This window comes from Passer montanus, unplaced genomic scaffold (assembly GCF_014805655.1).
Source record: "Passer montanus isolate IOZ18808 unplaced genomic scaffold, ASM1480565v1 scaffold15, whole genome shotgun sequence".
NCBI classification, from domain to species: domain Eukaryota; kingdom Metazoa; phylum Chordata; class Aves; order Passeriformes; family Passeridae; genus Passer; species Passer montanus.
The window spans coordinates 8,938,234-8,961,378 of NW_024362051.1; the positions used below are offsets into that span (position 1 = coordinate 8,938,234).

At 44.0% G+C, this 23,145-nt stretch overlaps 1 protein-coding gene across 2 annotated transcripts; it reads left to right on the forward strand.

The window, feature by feature from the left end:
* Nucleotides 1-1,552: 1,552 nt before the first annotated feature.
* Nucleotides 1,553-19,900, forward strand: G3BP1 (G3BP stress granule assembly factor 1). 2 transcript variants are annotated; one of them, XM_039701403.1, is made up of 12 exons: nt 1,553-1,701; nt 12,473-12,586; nt 13,759-13,840; nt 14,193-14,366; nt 15,158-15,248; nt 15,724-15,817; nt 16,189-16,393; nt 16,835-16,936; nt 17,332-17,443; nt 17,764-17,889; nt 17,977-18,107; nt 18,823-19,900. In XM_039701403.1, the coding sequence occupies exons 2-12, from the start codon at nt 12,492-12,494 to the stop codon at nt 19,027-19,029; spliced, it is 1,419 nt and encodes a 472-aa protein (XP_039557337.1). In that variant the 5' UTR covers nt 1,553-1,701; nt 12,473-12,491; the 3' UTR covers nt 19,030-19,900. The 2 variants fall into 2 exon arrangements, with proteins under 2 accessions (XP_039557337.1, XP_039557338.1); XM_039701404.1 differs by having other exon boundaries at nt 17,998-18,107.
* The last annotated feature ends 3,245 nt before the right edge of the window (nt 19,901-23,145 follow it).

The following is a 23,145-nucleotide window of genomic DNA, read 5'->3' on the forward strand; positions in this document are numbered from 1 at the left end:
ATGAGGATGGGGCCGGGCTGCTAAAGAAAGCTCGTTCGCCTCTGTTTTTTCAGATTTTGAGAAAATCTGAAATTTATTGGCTTGGGAGAGCACCAGTAGAGTGGATATTGAGGGCAGGAGGTTTGGGGGAGTCTCTAATGCAGAGCAAGTTGAGAAGAAGGGTCCTGGTCCCTGAAGATGTGTCTGCTTTGTATGTCCAAGATCCCCCTGGCAGAGTATATTCGGGGCAGGCTATTGTGCTGGGTCACTGGGCTCGCGTTAAACTTTGTAAAAGTCTGCAGTGCTGATTTATGAACTGGCAGATTGCAGCGTGGCTTAGGCTAAAAATAGCCAGGAGGTATTGGGGGAGGATATTAATGCTGAGGGTGGCCCCACGCCAATCCCCTCTGTATCCCTTGCTGCAAGGCATGCCAGGCAGGGGTTTGTGCAGCGCCCAGGGATGTGGCGGTGGGCAGGAAGTCATTTTTGTAGGGTGAAATCTATCTCCGAGTGCTTCATGTCACAGATACGTGTGGGATGGGACACAAACAAATGGAAAGCCATGGCTGCCTGGAAGCTGCTTAGCTGTGGCTTGCTGCCTGCTCCCATTCCCTGCTGCTCGCCGGGGTCCCTGCACCAGCACCTGCTGGTGAGCAAAAGGATCTGAGAACTTCCAGGCCCTTCTCCTCCTTTGTAGGTGCGTTAGAAAACGCTCCTGCTTGCATTGTCTTTCCTCTGGGGCAGACGATGCCGAGTCTGCTTTGCTCAGAAGCTGTGAGGGAAAAGCAGCAGCTGGATGAGCCTCCCGGGCTGGGCAGGGCTCAGTGACCACCGGTGACCACCGGTGACCACCTGTGATCGCCAGTGACCACCTGTGACCACCGGTGACCACCACCTTCAGCTTGGCGTGAGCGGCCGGGCTGTGTGTGATGGAGGCGCCTTGGGGTGAGCAGCAGCTCCTGCCCACCCGCACTGGGGGTTTCCCTCAGGTGCGTGGGACAGCTGGGCCCTAAGCAGCTGTGGAGACAGAGCCAAAGCGGGCGGCCACTGCCCGTTCAGTGCCGGGAGCCCGCAGCGCTCAGCCGGGCCCTGAGTGCCCCTCAGCCCCCACATGGCGCCCGCCGCCATGTTAGCGCCTCCCTCCCTCCCGCCAGCAGGGGGCGCTGCGGAGCGCGGGACGCCGCCCCGCGTGGCGGCCGCCTGCCCCTTTAAGAGCCGCGGCGGGGACCTGTCCGTCAGCGCCCACCGCGCCCTCCCATTGGCCGCCGCGCCCCGCGGGGCCCGCCCCATCTATAACGGGGTTTACCAGCACCTTCTCAAGGGCGCTGCAGTGCGGCTCAACCACACTGCGGCGTCCGGCGCGCGCCTGCTGGCGCGGGGACCGTCGTCCCATTGGCCAAAGCGCAAATCTATCAGCAGTCGCCCTCCGCCTATTGGTTCGCCCACGTGTCAATCACTCTCACCGCCCCGCGGAGCGCCGCCGCATGATTGGCTGGCTGAGCTGCCCCTCAGCTCTCCGCCCGCCTCCTCACGGCTGTGAGCCAACCGGCATCCGAATGAGGCGAGCGCCGCTCTCTGAGTGGCTGGGCCGCGCCCGTTGGGGTAGGCTGCGCGCCGGATATATGTAGCCGGCGGCAGAGCACGCCGCTGCGTGAGGCGCTTCTCGTCCGCCGGGCCCTGTGGTGAAGCGGCGCCTCCGCTCCCGTCGCGCTCTGCCCGCAGGTGAGGGGGTGGGGGCCGCGGGGAGGCACCGGCGCGGGCGCGCCTTCCCGGGGGCACCGCGGGCCGCCCGCACCGCCCCGGCTCCGGGGCGCCCCCGGCTCTCAGTAGGCCGCGGGCCGTGCGGGACGGCGCTGCTGGCGCCCGCCTCATCCCGCCCGGTCCCCGCGGCGCTTTGTGGCGCCCTCCCGCCTGCCCCGCGCTCCGCAGGCTTCTCCCGAGCTGCCGGTGCCGCGGCGGCCTCGGAGCTGCCGGCGGAGCCGTGCGGGGCAGGGGGGGCGGCGGGGGATCGCCGCTGGCGGGCCCGCATTGTGCGAGGCGAGGTGTGCGGGTCGAGCTTTGTTCTCGGCTCTCCAGGCTTGGGGGCTTTTTCGCCCTCTGCTTTTGGGTTTTGTTTCGGGCAGGTGGGGCCGGGGAGGAGCCCACCCCGAGCCCGCGGTGTTCCCGGCTCACCGGGAGGGGTAGCTGCGGATTGAGGGGCAGTGCTGGCTGCTCGACCCGTGCCTCCCTTGGTGTAACTTTGTGGGCGAAGGGAGTTACAATTCGAGCAGGAGAGCGTGGATCTTAACCTGGTTTACCGCATGACCTTGGCTGAATCCGAGATTAAGCTGAGAATTAAATGCGAAGTAGTGCTCGTGATGAGACTTCCCAGCATCCTGTAAGGCCCCAGATGTACGTGCTGGAGAAACCCCAGAGAAAAGGTTTGGATTCATCTTCCAGTGTCTCCCAGTGTCGATCTGGATGTTCTACCGCGTTCCTCATTCTCAGCGCGCTTACCTGGTGACCTTCTGTGTTAAGGCTTGCATGCGTATAATAAGTAGTCTTTACCAAAAAAAGGATTTTTTTGTTCCACCAGCGGGGGAAAGCAGCATTTGCAGCGAGCCGCCATGTTTCCAGTGTGTGCTATTTTTGGCAAGCCCCTGCTCTCACAGCCAGGAGTGACAGATTTAGGAAATCTGGACACTGCTATCAAGCTTTGGAAGCTGATGCTTCCAGATGCCATAAATCAAACGTGGAGAGGGGTGTGTTGGATTTTTTTTTTAAGCTAACAAAGCTTGTTAGATTCATGTCATAAAGGGAAGTGCAGAAGTTGACAGACAAAAACTGCTTTTCAGAGTTTTATTGATATTTTCCCTTCAACCAAATTTTCACTTTTCTTATTCTCTGTCTGTAAAGAATCTGCCAAACCATTTTGCTAGATGGCTCTGTGATACTTCCATGATGCTAATGGTAGCATCTTCTCATCCTGTGAACTGAGCTCACCTTTCCTGGGATGTTTCAGTCACAGTATATAGTGATGTCAAGTTGTAAGTGTAGGTTTTTTTTTAAGTGGATGGTAGATGTAGGTAATTTGAAGGTTGGCTGGAAGTGTTCACGTGCTTGAAGCCTTACATCCTTATCTTTATGATGGAGATCTCACGACCTTTTTTGACAGCATCACGTGTTGCAGGGACTGGTTTGCCTGAAAGGCACTACTGAAACCTGCTAGGAAGTGTAATTGTACAAAGCCTGTCAGGAAAAGAGCAATGAATGTTGGAGCCTTTGCAAAGGTATATCATAATTTTATAAATCTAAGTATTTTTAAAAAGCTTAGGCTTGCATACATCAGGAGGTAAAGAGTGGCCCCAGTTCCTGACTGGGGTGAATTTGCCCCTTTTTTTGCTAGGTTGTGTTAAGTTTGGACTCCTTAAATTGAAGGCAGGGAAGCATAATTAAAATTAAAGTTGAAAACTTGGTGGACAAGACTTAGTCTATTTGTGCCAAGCCCACCAGGATTTCTGTTGGAAATCTTTGCATTTGCAGTCTGAGAAACAACAAAAGCACACCAGAGGATTTGTTTTGTTGGTGCTGTGATTGCAGGAGCACTACTCTGCTGCTCCCTTTGGTGCTGGCACAACAGCATCAGTGGAGTTCAACACATCTGATGGAATTTGTACACCACATTTTAACAGAATCTTTAATGAAACAGCAGATTCTTTGTTTCAGAGCTTTATTTTTCAAACATACAGGGCAACACTTTTTACTGAAAGGGAAATAAACCAAAGGCGATGTTGCTTTAAGTACATCTTGGTATTTCTGTTCAAAACAGTGGCACCTGATGAGAGAGCACTCATAAGCTTGGCATAAATGGCCTGTTAGAATCAGAAAACATTATTCTAGTTTTTAGTATTAGCACCTGGGCCTTTTTGCCTGACCAAGGTGATGACTGAAGAATCAGAGAGGAAATCCAAGCAGAGCAGGACTTCAGCAGGGTGGTGCTAGTTGCTGTGCTGGCTGTAGTCTGCTCTGCATGGAACAAACCAAAGGTGAAGTTTGCTCTAGAAGACTGGGTGATTTTTTTTACATGTGTTTATATCAAATCTGCTGAGTTTTAAGTAATTATTTGATTTCGTGGGGGTACCTACTAGTAGACTTGATAACCTTAAGCTACCTCATTGAGTAATTAAAAAGAAAAACTGAAGTCTGATCCTCAGGTACTGTAAAAGAATCCTTAAACTTTGCAGGCAGTGAGTGTTGTGCTGGCTTGAGGTCCCAGTTTTGCTATATTAAGTCTGGAGCTCTTCCAGGAGGACATGGCTGCTGCAGTGCAGCTTTCAGAGCTCGCTGCTGTCACTTATGTAGGAGTGATCTGTGCTGAACCTGATTCCTTGCTGAGGCAGACGTGCAGCTCTGCACTGCAAAGTGCTGGTGCCCATCTTCCCTTTCCCCCTGCTCTGCCCTGTGCTGTTCCCTGGCTGCTGCTGCCCTGGCTGTGTTTTGTTTTTAATGTAACAGTGCTGGGATGGGTCAGTCCTGAGTGCCAGGATGCAGCTGATACATCAGGTTTGAGCATCTTCTGTGACCCAAGAGGGTAGAGGTGAAAGAGTTGATTCTCTTTACAGTTCTCTGTTGCTTGGCATGCAGAAAATATTTTGAATCTGAATCTTGGTGATTCTAATCTGAGGGGCATTAAGCTTGAATTTCACTGTATTGTTGGTGTAGCTCAGGGCTCTGATCTGCCTCTTCTGACTACTGATGAGTAACTTTTGCTTTTTGCTTTAAGAAGCTGCACTGGAGCCAAATGGAAAATTTGCAGACCTAAGAGAAGATGACTGGACCTGCTGCCAACTTCGAGATGTTGGAGCAGCTCTTGGATGTCAAAACAAAACCTGTTCTAATGGCAAAATCACAGGGTCTAAGTAGCTGCTTTATCATGAAGCAGTCTGGAGAGCAGAATAGGCAGAATGCTGACTTAGTGCTGAATGGTTTGTTTACTTTTTCTTTAATAAAAACTATCCTACTGCCTTTCAGGATGAAATTTGCATGTTTAAAATGTAATTTTGCAGAAAAACATTGCTTCTAACTGAGGGGTCAGTGAGGTTGAAATAAATTCCGTCAGAAAGGCAAATCCTTCCCCCACATTTGAGAGCCTGTTTAGGATAATCTGATTTTAGTATTATTAAAAATGTAGGAATATTTCTGGAAATTCTCAAGGCTTTGAGTTTTCAGAGAGCTCAGATTTTGAAGAGGAGTTCCTTTTTGACTTCTGTCAAATCACAAGGGCCATGTGATTTTCTGTAGTGCTAAATGTAACAGAGCTCTCTTTTTGTGAGTGTTGTTTGTTATGCTCAGGGAAAGTCACCTTAGCTTAATGGTAACTGCTGAACAGGAGTGATGATTGCTATCAAGTAGAAACTTGGAAGCCAAGTGAAACAGCTTTAAAAAGGAAGGAAAAAACCCCAAACCCACATCATACTAAGCACCCAGGGAAGGCAGGGTGTTTTGAGGGATGAATAGAAAACCCAAGCACCTTGGTGAGAATTTCTTACTGTATCACCTAGTTTTAATAGTAGGTTTTCAAGATTCTTCTGGATTAGATTTTTTTTTCTTGTAAGCAGGACCTGATTTGCTGTTTGTCTGTGGAGCTTTGTGCTCTTAGCCACAGGAATAGTGTTTGGTATAATTTTCCTTACCCAGATCAATCTTCATCCCTTACTGTAGGGGTATGCTGGTCTCAAGTACCCTGACTTACACTTCAGGTGATCTTTGTGTTTTTGATCTGCTTTTGAGCTTAATGCCCTGGAAATAACATTTCTCCAAAATTATCTATTCTAATTTAGATTCTGACTGAAAGCATTAGAAACCTTCACTTTGTCTCTTTCTTGCTTGGTAGAGCTGAAAAACGCAAGAAGTGCTGAATTTTGTCTAAAAAATGGCAGAGTCCATCATATCCATCAACTTGAGGATCACACTTAGGTTTGTTAGCAAAAACCAGGCAGACTTCTACCCTGACAGCTCTTCAGCAATTGCTGCTTTGTTTATTTGTATTCTCCCAGTGTTTGAAGGGCTGTGCATTGCTGCTGAGTAAGGCTTCCCATCTGCCACTGGCAAGCAGAGGGGTTTTTGGTATTAGCATGGGCAATTCTGAATTATTTTTAAATTTTGTGATGAAAACTTCTTTTTATTGTGCTTAAATTTTGTTTAATTGGATGATTTGATTAAAAAATAGTTAAGCTTCTGACTTAATTTTTCTTATCCATGGTTGGTGTGATACATGGCTTTTCTAGAGAGTCCCTTGTCAGTGTGTCTCAAACTTCAGAAGGGGCTCAGGTATTGCTCTGCCTTTCTGCTGCATCTGGGTAATTAAGCACAGAGAAAGCTGATTGCCTGGTTATTGCTGTGTGATGTATTTTTTTGGGTTCTAGTTCCCTGAAACACCTCAAGTATCTTATGAATGTAGGCACTGCCTGCATTTGTAGGTTGTGTGGGTCATACAGGGAGATGAGTCACAAGTGAAAGGAGAAATAGCTGTGCTAAGTTTGACAGTCTAGATCCACATTTTATTAGGTGTTTGGAAGATTATTAAAGGCTCCTCTGTCTGCATGATATGTCTGACACTTCATTCACACTGCTCTGAAGTGCCTGCTTCTGGAAGTTCCTGGTGAATACATTCATCTTACAGACTCTCAATGTTTCCTGGAGATCTTAGTAAGAATTGAATGCTGGTAACTTCACAACTTGTCCCAGTTTGATTCTTAAATATTTATTTATTGCATAACTTATCCCATCATTGAGCTTCCATTGACTGTGGCTGCCAAGCATCCTGCCTCCTGTGGAATAGTGCTGACTTAGGGTAACTTCTTCCAGGCTGAATACTTTGCCTCTGAATCTGTCAAAAGGCAGAACAGATGAACTGGTTGCAGGTAGGCAGCTGGAGTGGTTTGTGTCTGAAACACTGGCTGTGCTGCTGGGACACTGTCCCAGTGACATTGTCTGCCTGTGCATCCAGTGGGAGGCAAGTAATGAGACCTATTTTTTAAAGCAGATGAGTGTTTTGGGACTTCATTTCCCTGCTTATTTGAGGTGCATTTTCAGCTCTATAATTTAAGCTCAGGTCAACAACTGGATTGTTTTGGGTTTCTTTGTTCCCCTTGGATAGTTGAGGCTGTGTTAAAATAAGGGTATCTGAGTGTATCTGCAGTCTGTGTTTCAAATACACATTTACTTCATTCTTCTGCTTGAGAGCAAGCTGATGTGATGATACAAATCCCTAGCTGAGATGGGCCCTGGAATTTGCCGTGGGCTGCAAGTTTAGCTGTGTTCCATTGTTCACTTTAATGTTTTGGATCATGGTTCACACAGGTACCAGCCTCAAGGGTTTTTTCTTTTATTGCTCAGTCAGCAGCAGAGCAGATGCCAGTCATGTAAAATGTGTGGAGAGTTGGAATTAACTGTATTTGTTGTTTCATTGTTAAACTTTGTATCATGCCTCTTAGAGGCCTATTGGTATTGTCTTCCACTACTTTCATTTTTTTTTTGTCCATAACAGCAGGAGTAACTGCTTCTAGAGCTGGTTATTCCATCTAAATAAATGGTTTATGGCTTTGAGTATACTCACCTGTTGCTAAGCAACTTGGAGAAATCCCAAATGACACTTAATTAAGCAATCCTACTAACTATTGACCAGATCTTTAATTTCCAGGAAAATTGCTGTTTGCCCCATTTGTGGTGTGTTGTGCTTGGATACAGACATCTCTCTTCTGTATAAGCTTCTCCTGCTGTTTCTTCAATTTCCAAAAAGCCTTTTTAAGTTAAGGAATTCACTGATAGCAAAATGAGGGAGTGGGGTTGGCATTCTGAATGGCTGTTCTGGCACCCTGTAAACTCCAGTTTGTAGAGGTGGAAGGAGTGAGTTCAGATGGTCACCTTACAGCACTTGAGTAGCCAAAGGAGAAGGGGTGAACTGCTGTGTAATATTCCACTCAAGACTAGAATGTGTTCTAGGAACTTTGGTTTTCTTGGGAAGATTCCTTGTAATAAAATGCAAGTCAAAAAAATGTAATTAAAAATGGCAGAGAACAAAGAAACAAGGCTAATGTTAAAAACACCAGAGCCTGTTGAGATTATTATTCGATTTTAATTTGTCTTCTTGTTAGTTCTAACTTTTTTTTTTTTTTGTAGAAAGAAGTTTAAAATTGCCACACTCTTTGGGAAGTGAAATTTGGGTTTTGGTCTTGTTACATCAGGCAAAGGGGCTTTTGCCTGGGTCTTGGGACTGGTTGTCCTGAGAGTCCAAACATCCTGTGATGAGCATAACACACACTCCTGTTGTGTAGGAAGTCCACTAGAAGCAGCATTCAGACTAAACTTGTCTGATTCAAAAATTAAAAAAAAAACAACCTAAATCCACAAAAACCCCAAACAAATTGAGTTGGCACAGCAGTGATTAGTTTGCTTTCACCATGTTGCAGTTTGGTAGGGAAATAATACCCCATGCTAGATGTGTGTGCTGAGTCCATTTTTCTGAACACTAATATACTAATAGGTTTTGTGGACCTAAATGTGAATTTGCTAATGCAGAATTTACATAAATGGCTCTAATTTACATAAGAGTATTTCAGAAATTCGGTGCCTGACATTGATTTTCTGCCAAGTGGGAGCATTGTAACAGATGGTGGAATTTTCCATCAGCCAGGTGATAACCACTGTAAAGGAGGTATTTGTCTTCCTCTAAGTCCTTGGCTTAAGGAAGGGGCTCAGTTATGCTGCAGAATTGTTATGGTGTACTTGTTAAAATTTGACTTATCCAATTTGTTTTACATATGGGATAATATGAATGCGTGATTATGAATGAATCTTAAATAATCAGATTTTCAGCTTTTCCTGTCAATTTTCACCCTTTCATCATTATGTCAATTGACAGGGAAATGTGTGGATAAGCTTTTATCAGGAGTAGCATAGTGACAGTTCAAACATTTGGTGCTATTCTGTGCTGTGCAATGAAAATGTAGTATAAAGTATTAGCAGTTTTTCTTGGATCAGGGAATAGTGGAGTAGTAAATTGCTTGTGAGTGGTAGGGAGCAAATGCTCTGAGGAGATGCTTGGCTTCCACCATTCAGGTTGTGCTGGCTGGAGAGCAAGAGCAGATGGCAACTGGCAACGTAGCAGCAGGTGCAGCAGCAGTAAAAACAGATTGTTGTCCTCTGATTAGGTCATGTAAAGGTCTTTCCCATTTCTTTTCAGAGCTGCTTGAGAACAACTGGGCACTCAGCAATTCCTCTTTTCCTGTTAAAAGTTAGCTCTGATAGATTTTTCACCATTAGCAGGAGGGAAGTTTTTATTTATATTTTTAAGCATGTAAGTATGACAGACCTAATCAAGCCACTTCACTTTTAGTATTTCTTGAGACCAGCATGGAAAATGATGTGTCTGTGGGTTGATGTCAGTGAGGACTTTCACTGAAGATCAGAAATCTGAAAGAGCTGTTGGTGAATCAGCTGGTGAAGTTTGAGTGCTACAGGAAGATTTTGCCATAATATGAGACTGTCAAGCTTTGTACATTGGTGTTCTAGGAAGCACTTGAAAATAATTCTCGGAAGAGCCTGATTCAGCCTTTATCAGAGCTGAATAGAAAACCTGCCTATTTACATCTGTAGGAATAAGCTTGAATTCCAGGGAAACTATATCTTCACAAGAAATTAAGTGTAGCTCCTGTCATTCTCCAAATGGTGATCTTGGTGTATGCTAGGACTGGCTCCCTGGCTGTGAACTGTCAGCACAGGAGCAAATTTTTAACTGTTGTAGAGCAAAGAAATCCTGCCTTGTCAGTTAAGCTGGCTGGAGTAAAAGTGCAGGTCATGTCTGTCTGTCATTCCTGCTCCCACTGCCTGCTCCTTCTAGAGCTTCACAGGGACTCAAGAGGAAACAAAGTGGGATGAGGAAGTCAGCAGTGGTAGTCATCATTCAGCTGTACTTTACCTTTGCTGTGTTCTCTTATTGTCTGATAATATTTTATAGGGATCTCATTTAACATGCAGTAGAAGGCAAGAGTTCATCTCTAGGAGGTTTTTGTCATCTCAGACTGTGCTGGGTGTTGGACATCTGTGTCTGTAATACATTTCACTTTGAGTTCAAAGGCTTCTGCAAAACCACAGATAGTAGAACCTTCCTGAAATGAAAGTGGTTTGCAGAATCTGAGCATTTCCTGCAGGCCAGACCCAGACGTGGACTTTTTCTTCCTTTCTGCATGGTTAACTCTTGAAAGTCCTCTAACAGCTGAAAGCTTCTAAATATTTTGAAAACCCTCTTTAAGTTCTAGGTCATATCTAGTCTTATTTTTTCTGCATATTATAATGTAGGTAACACTTTGCGTGGTGGTGATAGGCACATATCCTGCTAAAAGAGAAGGGAGTTCATGGACACCTCTTCTGGAGCTCACCAGATCTTTCTTGCTGTGTTGAAACCTAGAGAAAAGTGTGTTTTAAAACAGAATGGGAAGATTTCTCATTTATTCTAGTCTTAAAAAGATGGTAATGTGTGATGGTGTTAAAAGCAGAGCCAAACACCTCAATGTATACAAAATTACAGCTCTGCTGTCTTCTGGCTTGAGTCTTAGCTGCCTTCCTCCAGCAAAGCTGATTGCAGTGCATTCTGGCCACTGCTGGGAGCTCAGCTGCAATCACATCCTCAGGTCTGTTACCTGGCTGTTCTGACAGTGTGGCTGAACATTGCCTTGTCCCCTGATTACCATGTGCTGGGTGTTTGACCATTGACTGAGATATATGAAATTGGCCAGGGTCATTTGGACTTAGCTTCTCCCAAAGCACCAGCTTCCATGGCATCTTCTTAAGTACATTCATCTCTTTGAGGCTTAAAGTTGTTTTGCATTCCTGGTCCATCCAGCAGTGTGGTTGTGACTTCTTTGCAGCCCTGTTTATGTTGTGTGTTTGAAATTTAACACAGCCTGGTCACCTCTGTCTTCTGAAGCTCTGCTCTCCTGCCAGTTTTTGGTGTCTAAAGGACAAGTTCTCTGAAATCCATGAAATACAATGAGTGCCAAACGATTAAGATCCTTGGATGAACTGGGACAGGGCTTAGTACAAGCAGGTGGGAAAGCCAGTCTTTTTGTTTCCCTTTTGCTGTGTTTGAAGGATAAATTGTGGGCAACTCAGTTTTCCTGAGATATGGGATGCTCTTGGGTATAGTGACTAGAGAAAACTTGTCCTAAGACATGCCTGGCTTGGCACGAGCTTTTGTGGGCTCCCTCTGGATTATTCTATGCTAAAAGACTACTTAGTTTGCCTTCCTTTTTCCCCATTCTGTCTTGTGGCCGTGATCCAGTCTGGGTTTACCCCCAGTCATTGATGCCACCATTTCTTGCCGCTATTTGTGGTTATCAGTGTTAAATAATTGCAGATAAGTAATTGATGATTGCTTTTTAGAGGGCTCAGCTGAGTGGTGTCACTTTTGACTTGCATGTCATGCCTGGAGAATGTGCATATGGGCTTGGAATACCATGTGTTTGGGAAAGGGGCTCTGTAGTGAAGGAGATTGGGGATCAGTAGTGGGGAAAAAGTTCTTTCAGCAGCAAAACTATTTGCAAAGCCTCCATTGTGTACTGATTGATACAACAACCCAGTGTGAAGCAGAAAATCTGCTGTTGGTTCTCTATTTGGTACTAAGAACATGCCCTGCTATTGGTGTTTATCTCTGTGAGTTTAAAACTATTTTGAATGAGTTTGAGCAGTGTTTGAGTACTTAATAACAAGGAAATGTGGGAATGTGCTTTGGTTTGGGCTGGCTTGTTCTGAAGATACTTTGCTTTTGTAACTTTCATATCCATAGGTAGAAGAAGATGGATTTGTCCTGGGCATGGGTGGTGCCATTCACTTGACTGGTGGTCTGAGTTTAAGTGAGAAGTGACTTGGTGACATTGGTGGAAGCAGGGAAAGAGCAGTATATGTTTGTTTGTAGCATAATAATTTTGATATAATCTAATATTCCTCCAGAGTGCTTGACACTCACAGCAAGTAGTGCTGTGCTGCTGGTAAAAATAGATTGGACTTATTCTGACCTTCTAAAAATGCCCTTAATACAGTAGCACAGGCTTTGCCTGAGAACATCTGACTTTTAATTCTGATTGTGAAGTCAAGTGAGGTAAGTAGAATTTGGATTGACTGTAAATGTCTTAGCCACTTAGCAAATCCTCTTGAAGAACCTTACTTGCTTTCCACCTGCTTTTTACTGAGGATATGTGGGATGCTTAACTACTGGCAGGTTATGAGGTGACCTGTCTTGGCCTTGCAGCCTCTCCCACCTCTGGTTTGGTACCCAGGAATCCTCTCCCTGGCACCAAAACTCTGATGACTCTGAAAACACATTGCTTAAACTGCTTACAGGGGTGAAACAGTCCTGGTGCGTGCTGTCTGCTGTGATTAGGTGGCTTATGCAATCAGGATGAGAACAGCCGTTAGAAATGCTCATGGTTTATGGAGCTTTTGTTTTTTTCCATAGTTTTCAGTTGACCAAAGAAATGGTGATGGAGAAGCCAAGTCCCCTGCTGGTCGGGCGGGAATTCGTGAGGCAGTACTATACCCTGCTGAACCAAGCACCTGACTATTTGCACAGGTAAAGTTCTGCTTCACTTCCAGCTGGTTTTCTGTGTGAATTTCTTAACTACTCTACTAAAATTGGTGAATGATCTTATTACTGTGTCTTAGCTTGCTGAATTTGGTCACTTAAACTGATTTATTCAAGATGCTGAGCGTCATTTACTTTTGGTTTTGATCAGCTGGGTTAAAAGATGGATAATAAAGATTACAGGAATTCTTTAAATATCAGAGTTATGGTTCTAATTGTGAAAGGCTGCTTGCCACTTCTGCTTGTAATCAATATAAATTGAAGTTGGAGAAATACCACTTAGGTGAGCATTTCTGTAGTTTTTGGCTTGATAAAATGCCCCTGACTAGGAGGAAACATTGAGTGAGTTCTGTGCTTGTCTACTGGTTTCTCTTGGGAGTCACACCAGCTCTTTCTTAAAGGAAAGTTTGGAAATTGTGGATATGCAGCAGACTGTAATCCATTATCTAAACAAATCAGTCCTGTTTGGTGTGACAGGTATCCTTCTGAAGCTAGTCTTGTTTATGAAGATATGCTTAATTTTGTTGTGTTTTGAGTAGCCAGATAAAGTTTCTGAAACCTTCCCCATCCAGTCTCAGGAACTCTTACTCAGAGTACTCACTTACTCCACTTAGGTGGACAGCTGACCTCATCCCCCTGGGTCAGAGGGCAGTTGACTCTATGCCATGGAATCCATTCCAGTCTTTTATCTGCTGGCAGAGTGCAGTGCCATGGTGCTTGGGGCATTTCAGCTGGTAACTCTCAGTTCCAGGAAGGAAAATTTACCTGCAATACTTTTTTTTACTGTAGGAGAGCAAAACAGTCCTGTTGCTCCTTGCTTGAGCTTGAAATCAGAACTTGAGGGGGAGCCTTCAGCATCCCAGATGTTCAGGGTGTTGCTTTGGGGACCTCATGCAGAAGGAGGATAATGAGATTGGATCTTGAGTTCTCTCGAGACTTTGGTTTTGGTTGTTGGTGCCTGGGTCTCTGACACACCTGAATGCTAGAGCTTACATGAGAAAACTTAGTTTTCCCCCCATCCCTTGACTGGCAACAGGATTATGAGATTTTGTGGCTTTATTCTAATGATTCAAACAGGAAACTTACTTACTGCACTCTGATGTAGAGGCTCAGTGTTCTTACACAGCAAAGCTTGGCATTAAAATATTTCTTTCCAACAGGTTTTATGGAAAGAACTCTTCCTATGTCCATGGTGGCTTGGATTCCAATGGAAAACCAGCTGACGCAGTCTATGGGCAATCTGTAAGAACTTTCAAAAAAACCTGTTCTTTCCTTCTCTTTTGTCACCTTTATAGTTGAGAAATGTATCCAGCTGTGATTCACCCCCACACTGTTCAAGTGCTTTCTGTAAAAGAAAAAAAAGGGGAGGGGGGAAAAAACCCTCACGACTGTAGACAGCAATAGGCAAAATGTGCTTCCTGTATAAAAAGTTTATAATGTAAAATTGCTGCAAAGCAAACTTAACAAGCATCCTGCCAAGCTCTCTCTCCAGAGTTAGAGAATGTATCTTAAACCAGTTTTTGATTTTGCTTTCTCTGCTTACTTGGCAGAAATGGCTTCTGCAGCATAACCCACATGTACCATTCTTTCCTAGGATATCCACAAGAAGGTGCTGTCACTAAACTTCAAGGACTGCCACACGAAGATCCGCCACGTGGACGCCCACGCCACCCTCAACGATGGCGTGGTGGTGCAGGTGATGGGGGAGCTCTCCAACAACATGCAGCCCGTGCGCAGGTTCATGCAGACCTTCGTGCTGGCTCCTGAGGTGGGTGTGCTGGGCTGCCAGGGGAGCAGGCACCACTGGGGAGCTCTGTCTGCTTCAGGGCTGCAGTCTCAGGGGTTAGACTGGGATGATAAAGTGCCACAAAATTCAGCAGTTACGTTCTGAAAATTCCTTTGGGAATTACACTAGTTCTCTGTGATTGTGCATTGACCTTGGGTATTGAAATCAGTTATAAATATCCTGACTTTGGACTCCTAGGTTAGTGCAACACATTTTTTTGGCATATTAAAATTATGTTCTCTTCAATTTGCTATCCAAGCAACTGGTCTTCTCACTGAAAAAGACATGGTAGAGAGGGGAATGCTTCCTGTCACTTTGAAAATATGGGTTCCAGATTTTATTGTTCATAAAGTGCTGATTTAGCATTTAAAGTGGCATTTTTAAATAGACTTATTTAACAAAACAGATCACAGAATTGAAAATGATAGTGAAAAAGGAGTGTTGCATGTTCACTCTAATTTACATTATGACTTGGAGATAAAAATTGATACTTTAGACACCAGGAAGTTGTCAATCACACTTCTTTGGTGTGAGCTGTTGGAATTAAAAGCACTTCAACTTTTTTTCCCTTTGTTCAATCCATACTTGACTTGTTAGGAGTTTCTTGCTTGTTTACCTGCCCCAAATAACATTAATTTCTTAAAAGAGGCAAATTTGGATTAATCTTGTGGGAAGGGTGATTTGTTCAAACCTTTCTTGTTTTCACAGTATTTCAATTTTTACGTCACTGGATTGTTGTAATTGATTCAGTTCTTCCTTTGATTTGCTCTTAGGGCTCTGTTGCTAACAAGTTCTATGTCCACAACGACATCTTCCGCTACCAGGACGAGGTTTTTGGGGACTCTGATACTGAGCCTCCAGAGGGTAAGCAGCAGAAATTTTTGGATGGTTCTGGATCTATATCAACATTCTGTTCCCAGATCAAAGGAAATCTTCTTGCTAGAGTAGACAGATCAGTGTTAAATTTCATGTGCTTGTAGGTTTTTTCCTTGCCTGTCGTTCTTTACAGTCCAGCAAGGAGCTGTGACATACAGGTGATTATTTTTCTGGCATAATCTGTTTCTATTACAAGAATTGTAAGACTTATTTTGGCAGATTTGTAGGTTATAAATCTGGTTTTCTGAAATATTTGGAACATGTTTTTTAATCTTGGTCAAAATTGAGTAACCAGAGTGATAGTGGAAATACAAAGAAATGCCTGTTTCATGTCACATCTCGAAAGTGCTTCCTGTGTGTTCTTTGGCAGAAACTTCACCTGTGTTTTGTGACAGGTGCCTTGTGTTTCAGCCTCTTACTAAAGATGTGTGTTTGGTTTTTTTTCTTTCCCAACCTTATTTAGAATCAGAGGAGGAAGGGGAGGAACCTGAGGAAAGACAGCAGACACCTGAGGCTGTTCCTGATGATAGTGGTGCTTATTACGAGCAGGCTGTCAGGTAATAATATATTTATAGATGAAGTGAGGTGCTGTGTAAGACAGGCTGCTTGTAGAACAGGTCACATGCATTTATTGCTATTAATAGTTTTCTTCTGACCGTCAAAACATTTCTGTTTATTGATCAGCTGAAATTAAAATGCTGTTAGACTGAACATGAAGACTCTGGACTTTTTTTTTTTTTTTGCTGCTTTATAGCATACCAATGCAAAATTTGCATCCTTGTGCAATGTGGCCTTACTTGGCCTTGTTCTTCCTCTCAGATGTCATGTGCCTGACTTCTGTATTGCATAAGTAGCACTGCTTATCACCAGTAATGGAATAAATACAATACCACCTCTTTCTCCTGCTTTTTGTGCTGCTGTATAATAGCAATGACATTGAGGAACGCCTGGAAGAGACAGCTGCAGAGGCAGAGCCTGAGCCAGAGGCAGAACCTGAGCAGGAGCCTGAACCAGAGGTGCAGGAAGAAAAGTCTGAGCCAGTATTAGAGGAATCTGCTCCAGAAGAGGCTGTGGAAAAGAGTCCTTCTCCAGCTCCTGCTGATCCAGCTCCTGCAGTGCAAGAGGACTCCAGGGTAATGACAGTGGATTTCTTTTCTCTGATGTGGTTGTATCAGTATGGCTCTCCTGTCTATTTACACAGCTGTATTTTTACCTGGAGGTTTTTATCACTTCTCAGTGTTAAGGAAGGTAAAAGTGGACAGATTAAGACTCAGGAATCCAATACTTTGATTAACCTTGATGTGGTACTTGGTATTGGGCCACTGCTGTGTCCCATTTCAACTCTGGAATTCAGGACTTGAGTAGAAGTGTGACTCCATTGTCATTACACTGAGTCTTTTAAATTTAAATAATTTTTAGGAAATTGTGGGGAAACTGCTATTGGCTGGCTCCTGATTGTCAAGTATAAGTGAAAATTTGTTCCTGGTATCCTGTGTCTGTTACCTGTCCTATCAGTAACATATTTCAGAAGGAGATGTAGTTATGTTATTATCATTCTTTTTTTTTTTTTTAAGACATTTTCCTGGGCATCAGTAACCAGCAAGAACCTTCCTCCCAGTGGGGCTGTCCCAGTTTCAGGAATACCACCTCATGTTGTGAAAGTACCAGTCTCCCAGGTAGGAATCCAGCACCTGGAGAAGTTTAAGTGCTAAACTGGCTGACAGGGGGAAAAGAGAGTGAAACCTACTTGCTTCTGATTTAACTTCCCAGGCCCCAAAGACTTGAGAATTCTGTAATTCTTAGTAGACTTTATGAACATGTTACTTGGGTTTTGGTTTGAGAATTAATCGTTCCTCATGGAGGAAAACGGGGAATGTTCATGGGAATGCTGCTTGCTTTTATAGTGTATAAGCCAACATGGGCTAACAGGTGTTTTAGTCACAGATGGAAAAAACTTATCACCTTTTCCTGTATTTTTTTATTACCAACTTGACAATGAGGTCTTAAAAGCTGAACCTGCTGGTATGTGTGTCTGACTCTCAGCTGTTCACTCCTTTTTGAATTGATGCAGCCCCGCCCTGAGGCAAAGCCTGAATCTCAGACCCCCCCTCAGAGACCTCAGCGGGATCAGCGAGTGAGGGAGCAGCGAACGAGCATCCCACCACAGCGGGGTCCTAGGCCAAGTAAGAGAAGCTGCAAAGAAGCTGTTTTCTTAAAGGTTTTGGGGAAGCAATGTGATAATTAAAGCTTTTGAAATATCATTATTTTTGTCAGTAAGCAAACGATTTTTACTCAAGTAAAAATTCAAGCTTGGCTTCAGCCAGATGATAAAAAGCAAATCATAACACACTTGCTAGTGTAGAATGCTATCCTTTCTTTATATGTGAATGGATAGACAGTGTGAATTGATTCTTTCTAATGGTGATAATTCTGACCACGGCTTGTTTTTCTGTTTGTTGTGGTGACTGACTTTTCTAAAATCAGTTTCGCTTTTCTCTTCAAGTTCGCGAGGGTGAACAAGGCGATGTGGAAACCAGGCGGATTGTGAGATACCCAGACAGTCATCAGCTGTTCGTTGGGAACCTTCCCCACGATGTGGATAAATCTGAACTTAAAGACTTCTTCCAAAGTAAGTTGATTTCTTTGCTGTTCTCTGAGGGGTTGGGGGTTGCAGCCATGGGCGTGGTCAACAGAGCATTCTAATGTATGACCCAAGAACTTGGCTTTTCTCTTGCAGGCTATGGCAATGTTGTTGAACTCCGCATCAACAGTGGTGGAAAGCTCCCTAATTTTGGGTTTGTGGTGTTTGATGATCCTGAGCCTGTTCAGAAGATCCTTAGCAACAGGGTAAATAAATTTCTAGTCAGTGGTTTTTGGTCTGTTGACAACAGTGTTTTTCAGCTTAACAGAAAGAGAATGTACTGGGTCCCTTCAGATTTTTTTTTTGAGCATATTAAAGTAGATGTGATGTTTTTCCCTCGTATTACCAAGATTTGTCCAGTCTTTGTCATTGGAGTAGCAGCTCATTACAGAGCCTTTTTCTAGTGGGAGATTGCTGAACACAGGAAGCTTTCAGGAGGACAAGGCAGAGAGTCTAATTCTATGGACAAGTAGAATCTTGTTTGTCAGAGGCTGAAAGGAAGAAGCTGTATTGGTGTGCACACTGAAAAGAATTTTGCTAACAAAGGCAGGAGGTACCTGCTCAGCCTGTCAGCAGTGATTGCTAATGCAGAATGTGTGTCCATGCCTGCCTGCTGTGGTAGGCAGGGACTCTGCATGCACCCTCGTAGCCATGCAGGGAGCTTTTCTAAAAAACATCAGAATGCTCAGTGTTAAGTCTGAGATGGCTTTTCAAGGGTCACTTCTTACATCTTTATTTTTTCCAGTAAAGCCCCAAGACTTGATGCATGGTTTGGCTATTGCTATTGTTTAGTAAGTAATCCTAAGATCCTTCAGTCTCGTGTGGAGAGGAAGATATGAGACAAAGTTGCAGGAATCTTCTTGACCTTGAAGAGTTCTTGGTGACCCATTAATGACAGCACCTTCTGTGCTTCTGTTGCAGCCCATCATGTTCAGGGGAGAGGTGCGCCTGAACGTGGAGGAGAAGAAAACACGAGCTGCCAGGGAGGGTGACCGCAGAGATAACAGACCCCGTGGACCTGGAGGCACTCGTGGGGGGCTGGGAGGTGGGATTCGAGGGCCTCCACGTGGAGGAATGTCCCAGAAGCCAGGATTTGGAGCTGGAAGGGGGATCGGGCAACGCCAGTGAATTCATCGCGGATGTTGACGTGGTGGCGCAAACCCTTTTTCCTGCAGATTTGTGAATTTCAGCCTTGGGTATCTTGGAATGTGGCCCTAGCCTGTTATAGACTGCTACGTTTGATACTATTTTGGCCCCTTTTTGTTTGTGTTATGGTTCTGTGATTTATTTTTTTCTAGTCCTTGTCCCAGATTCCAGCTTTGTGGAACAACGTTTTAGGAAAAGTGGATTTTAAAAAGAAAAGAACTGAATTTTCTTCTTCACCTCAAACTTACGGACTGATTTTTGGTTTTTTTGGTACCAGTGGTTTTTCCTAAAGGAATGTCTTTCTTTTTTTCTTTCATTTTTTTTTCTTCCCCTCTTTCTAATGAATTTGGGTGCAGTCAGCGGAATAATATTTCACGTGCATGCGTTCAAGAGCCTGTATGAAAACATAGTTCTTGGCAAGTATTCCAAGGGCAGAAAAGCAAAACTCTTGGTGTTTCTTTGAGGGTCATATGAACATCCTCCGGTCTGGAGACATTGCCACTTGAAAAATTGACTTTCACCTTTCTCTGTGGCGCAGTAAAAGTGGAATAATGGGTATCCGTATAATCTCTTTTCCTTTTGATACATGATCACAGCAAGGAATTCGAACTACTGTTTTACCACTTTGAAATTTTGGATTGTGGGATAGGTTTTAAATGTCTAGAACTTGACTCTTCAAACACTTTTCCTGAACTTGTGAAATTTTTTATTGAAATAGGGAGTTTTTTTCATGTTTAGTTTGTATTTGTATAAAAAAAAGCAAAATTGTTGTGCCTTCTATTTATCTCTCATTCCAGTTTTGGCAAATTGTTTTAAAAAATAAAATAAAAAAGGTCTAGATTTGCTTTATCAAGTCAAGAGTATTTTGGAGTTTGTCCAAGGGGAAGAGGCTCTTCAGTCACTAGGTTTACAAGGTAGAGGTGGTTGTAGCTAAAGCTTTTAATACCTTCTGTGCATCACTTTGCATTTAAAATATTGGAAACAAATACTTCTTGGATGCAGAAGTTACTAACTTGAACTTGAAGCTGGGCCAGTCCTGTTGTAACTATTGCAAAAGTACAAGCAAAGCAGAAATACCTCTGTCACATCCTTTACATTTCCAACTGCTGTAAGTAATAATTATTTTTGCAGTACTTCATTCCTTGCTTCAGACCTGAAGTGGATAAGAAGGAATTTTTATCAGAAGTATGGAAGGTGCTTGTCTGTCCTGGTGTTAAGATGTTGAACGCTCTCCACTGCCTCTGGAAGAAGATGAAACTGAAAATAAAATACAAAACTGGGTAATTTCAATCCAAGAGATCCTGTAAGATGGTGCTGCACAAAGCAGTATTTCTGTAATGGCTGGTGTTAAACATCTGGATAAAAACGGTGGATTTGTGTCTCCACCAGACCTCCAGGTCTCTTGGTAGCACAACAGAGCTGGGTAGGAAGTTTGCTCATCTGTTTCAGGTGTCACTGTTCCCATGTTTTGTGGTTTATGACTGTAATGACTGTGCATATGCAGTGTATCATCTCTTGACCTGTGCTTGCTGTGAGCTCTGGAGCAGAGCTGCCCTCAGTATTACCTGTCCCCAAAGTCATGTTTTACCTTTTTCTTGCCAGACTTACTGGCTGAAGCTGGTTGTACTAAATGTTGCTAGAGTGTTGGTTTCTGTTTTATTTTCTCTTTGCATTTGTTACACTGTTTGTCCCTTCCCTCCTTACAACTGTGTGTCAGATTGGCCTGCTTACCATCTGAACCTGGAGATTTGATACCTTAGTGGACTGGGGCAGAGTGTGAGCTGTGGTGTGTTCTCACAGCCAGCATTTGGGGAAATTCTGCTGCTTCCTCTTGTGGTGGTAACTGGTATTTTTTTAAAGAACAAAAGCTGTCTGCATTTTTCCTATCAGGAATGCCTGCGAGCTGAAAGTATGCAGTGGAGGTCTTTTACTGAACCCTGTCCTTGTTGTTTGTGATATGTTTTTTTCCCCTTTGTTGGGTTTCTACTGTTCTTGATGTTGAATCCGAAGACTGCAGTAACAGGTTGCACTTCAGACTTATCAAAGTGCTTTTAACAGAAGCTTTTACAGCTCTTAACCAAATCTGCAAAAGCATCCATAAGCTTGAACCCCCATTTCTGTAGTGGGAGCTGGACAGTTCTGGCTCATTGCTGTCTGATTTGAAAGAAGAGTGTCAGTAAAGAATTTTAAAGGGTGAAGTGTGTGCTTGTTCTCATATCAATCATACTCAATATGTTGACCCAGAAAGTCATGTTCTTGTCCCAAGATGACAGGCAAATAAAATATTTACTTAAAATTCTGTGGGAATGTCTTGTAAAGAAATACTTTAAAAAGAAAGTTATGTTGTAGACTCTTGGTTATTTGCATTTTGGTGGCTCTGTGACTCGCTAATAACAAAGTCTTCTGAAGAGGCCTGCTCTAAGATGTTGCACATTGGTTTTGATGTTTAGGCTTTCTGTAGCTCCCAACCCTTCTGGTTTCTGCCTTGCTGTACTGTTAAAACCTCAGTACCTCTTGTCTAAGGCCTCCAGTGCTGCATTCTTGAAGATGACTATGAAGAAACCACAATTTGATTTGCCTCAGCTGGCTGCAGTGGGCTCCATGAGCTCCAGGGAGGCGAATAACCAAGGTAGCCCAGCTCTTTCTAGGAACCAAATACTACAGTGTGAAATGAATCAGACTCTTTATGTGTCTCATGTCTAGTGCCTCCTGACAAGACAAGGTGGTGGTGGTACTGAAGTGCTCTTGGTGTCCCAGTGCTCTGCAGGGAGTTGGCAACTGAAGAAAAGCTGTCTAGAGTTCTCAGACTTTTGCACCCATCACAGCCACATGGACAGATCTGGAATAACCTTCATGGTCATGATAGCTTGATCTGCCCTCTGAGAGTAGAGTGTGTTTCATGTGTGGCTGGTGTGATCTGGCCTCTTCTGCTGATCTTAATAGTGTGAGACAAGTAGAAATGAGGGTGTTTCGTGGCACCCAAACCAGAACTGGAAACCATGATCTGCCTCTGCTGCCTTTTCTTTCTTCAAGAGCATTGCACAATTAAAGATTTAAGTTACCCCTTGAGCACAGAGAAACATCTGCAGTACTGGCATGCACCAGCAGACGTGTGTGGGGCTGTTTTTGTAAAGCTGAACTGAGGTGTTCTGGAATGTTGGTTCTGCATTTCAGGATTCAGACTGGGATCACTCCGCGCTCTGCAGGGCCCTTTTTGCTTATTTTTCTTTAAATTTGCTCAGACTGTAGCTCTGGTGTTGCTGGGTGTCCACTATCCACACACAGATGAGTGTGGAAGTGGTGAGCTTGCTGGGAGCTTGGCAGAGAGGATTTACTCCTGAGGTAGAAAAGAGCCTGTGTGGGAACAGTGAGCTCTGAGTTCAATCTGAGCAACTTCCCTCTGGTGCCACATGGCAGAGATGCCCTTGAGCCCTGGGAGTTCACTGTGCCTTGTGAACAGGATGGTTCTGGGTGCAGGTGTGAAGATCTGGAGTTGATCTCTGCAGCTGCTCATTCTGCACATCATGGAAGGGCATATTTTTGAACAAATTGTGTTTCTTTGCTGTTTTTGCTCCATTCCAAGGTTTTTCTTGGGGATAGGAGCACACACTGTGCAGTTTTAAGCTGTGTGTGCTGTGGGAGGAAGGAATTCCCTCATTGATGATTTAATTTCCCAACAGTAAGTTGGGAAAGTTGGTTGCATGTTATATGGAAGAATGGGGAAAGGTGGTCCATTAATAACTTTTGGTTATGAAACACGAAACTGAATAAAATTCTTTCAAATTCCATCATCACTTAAAGACAGTTTTAGAGTAATGGCATGTTCTCAGAATAAATGTGAGGGGCAGGATGCTGCCCTTCTGTTTCCTGCCACAAAATGCCATTTGCCAAGCCCAAAGGGACCTGCTGTTTCACTGGTGATATTTCAAACTTGACAAAGCACCTGACAGTGGAAGGAAAAACACTTTATTGTGACCATCTTTGTGATTCAGTGTGAGTCCTGCATTCTGAAATGTCATTTTGGGTGTTTGCACCAAGGTCACTCCATCTTCTGAAGAATTTTAAAGCTATATATAAATAATGTCCTAGCTTGCAAAA

Bases quoted from the DNA above. Each gene is read 5' to 3' on its own strand.
- G3BP1 (XM_039701403.1), top strand. From the start codon at position 12,492: ATGGTGATGGAGAAGCCAAGTCCCCTGCTGGTCGGGCGGGAATTCGTG. The intron at 12,587-13,758 runs GTAAAGTTCTGC...TCTTTCCAACAG, and splicing joins GCACCTGACTATTTGCACAG to GTTTTATGGAAAGAACTCTT. The intron at 14,367-15,157 runs GTGGGTGTGCTG...ATTTGCTCTTAG, and splicing joins CCTTCGTGCTGGCTCCTGAG to GGCTCTGTTGCTAACAAGTT.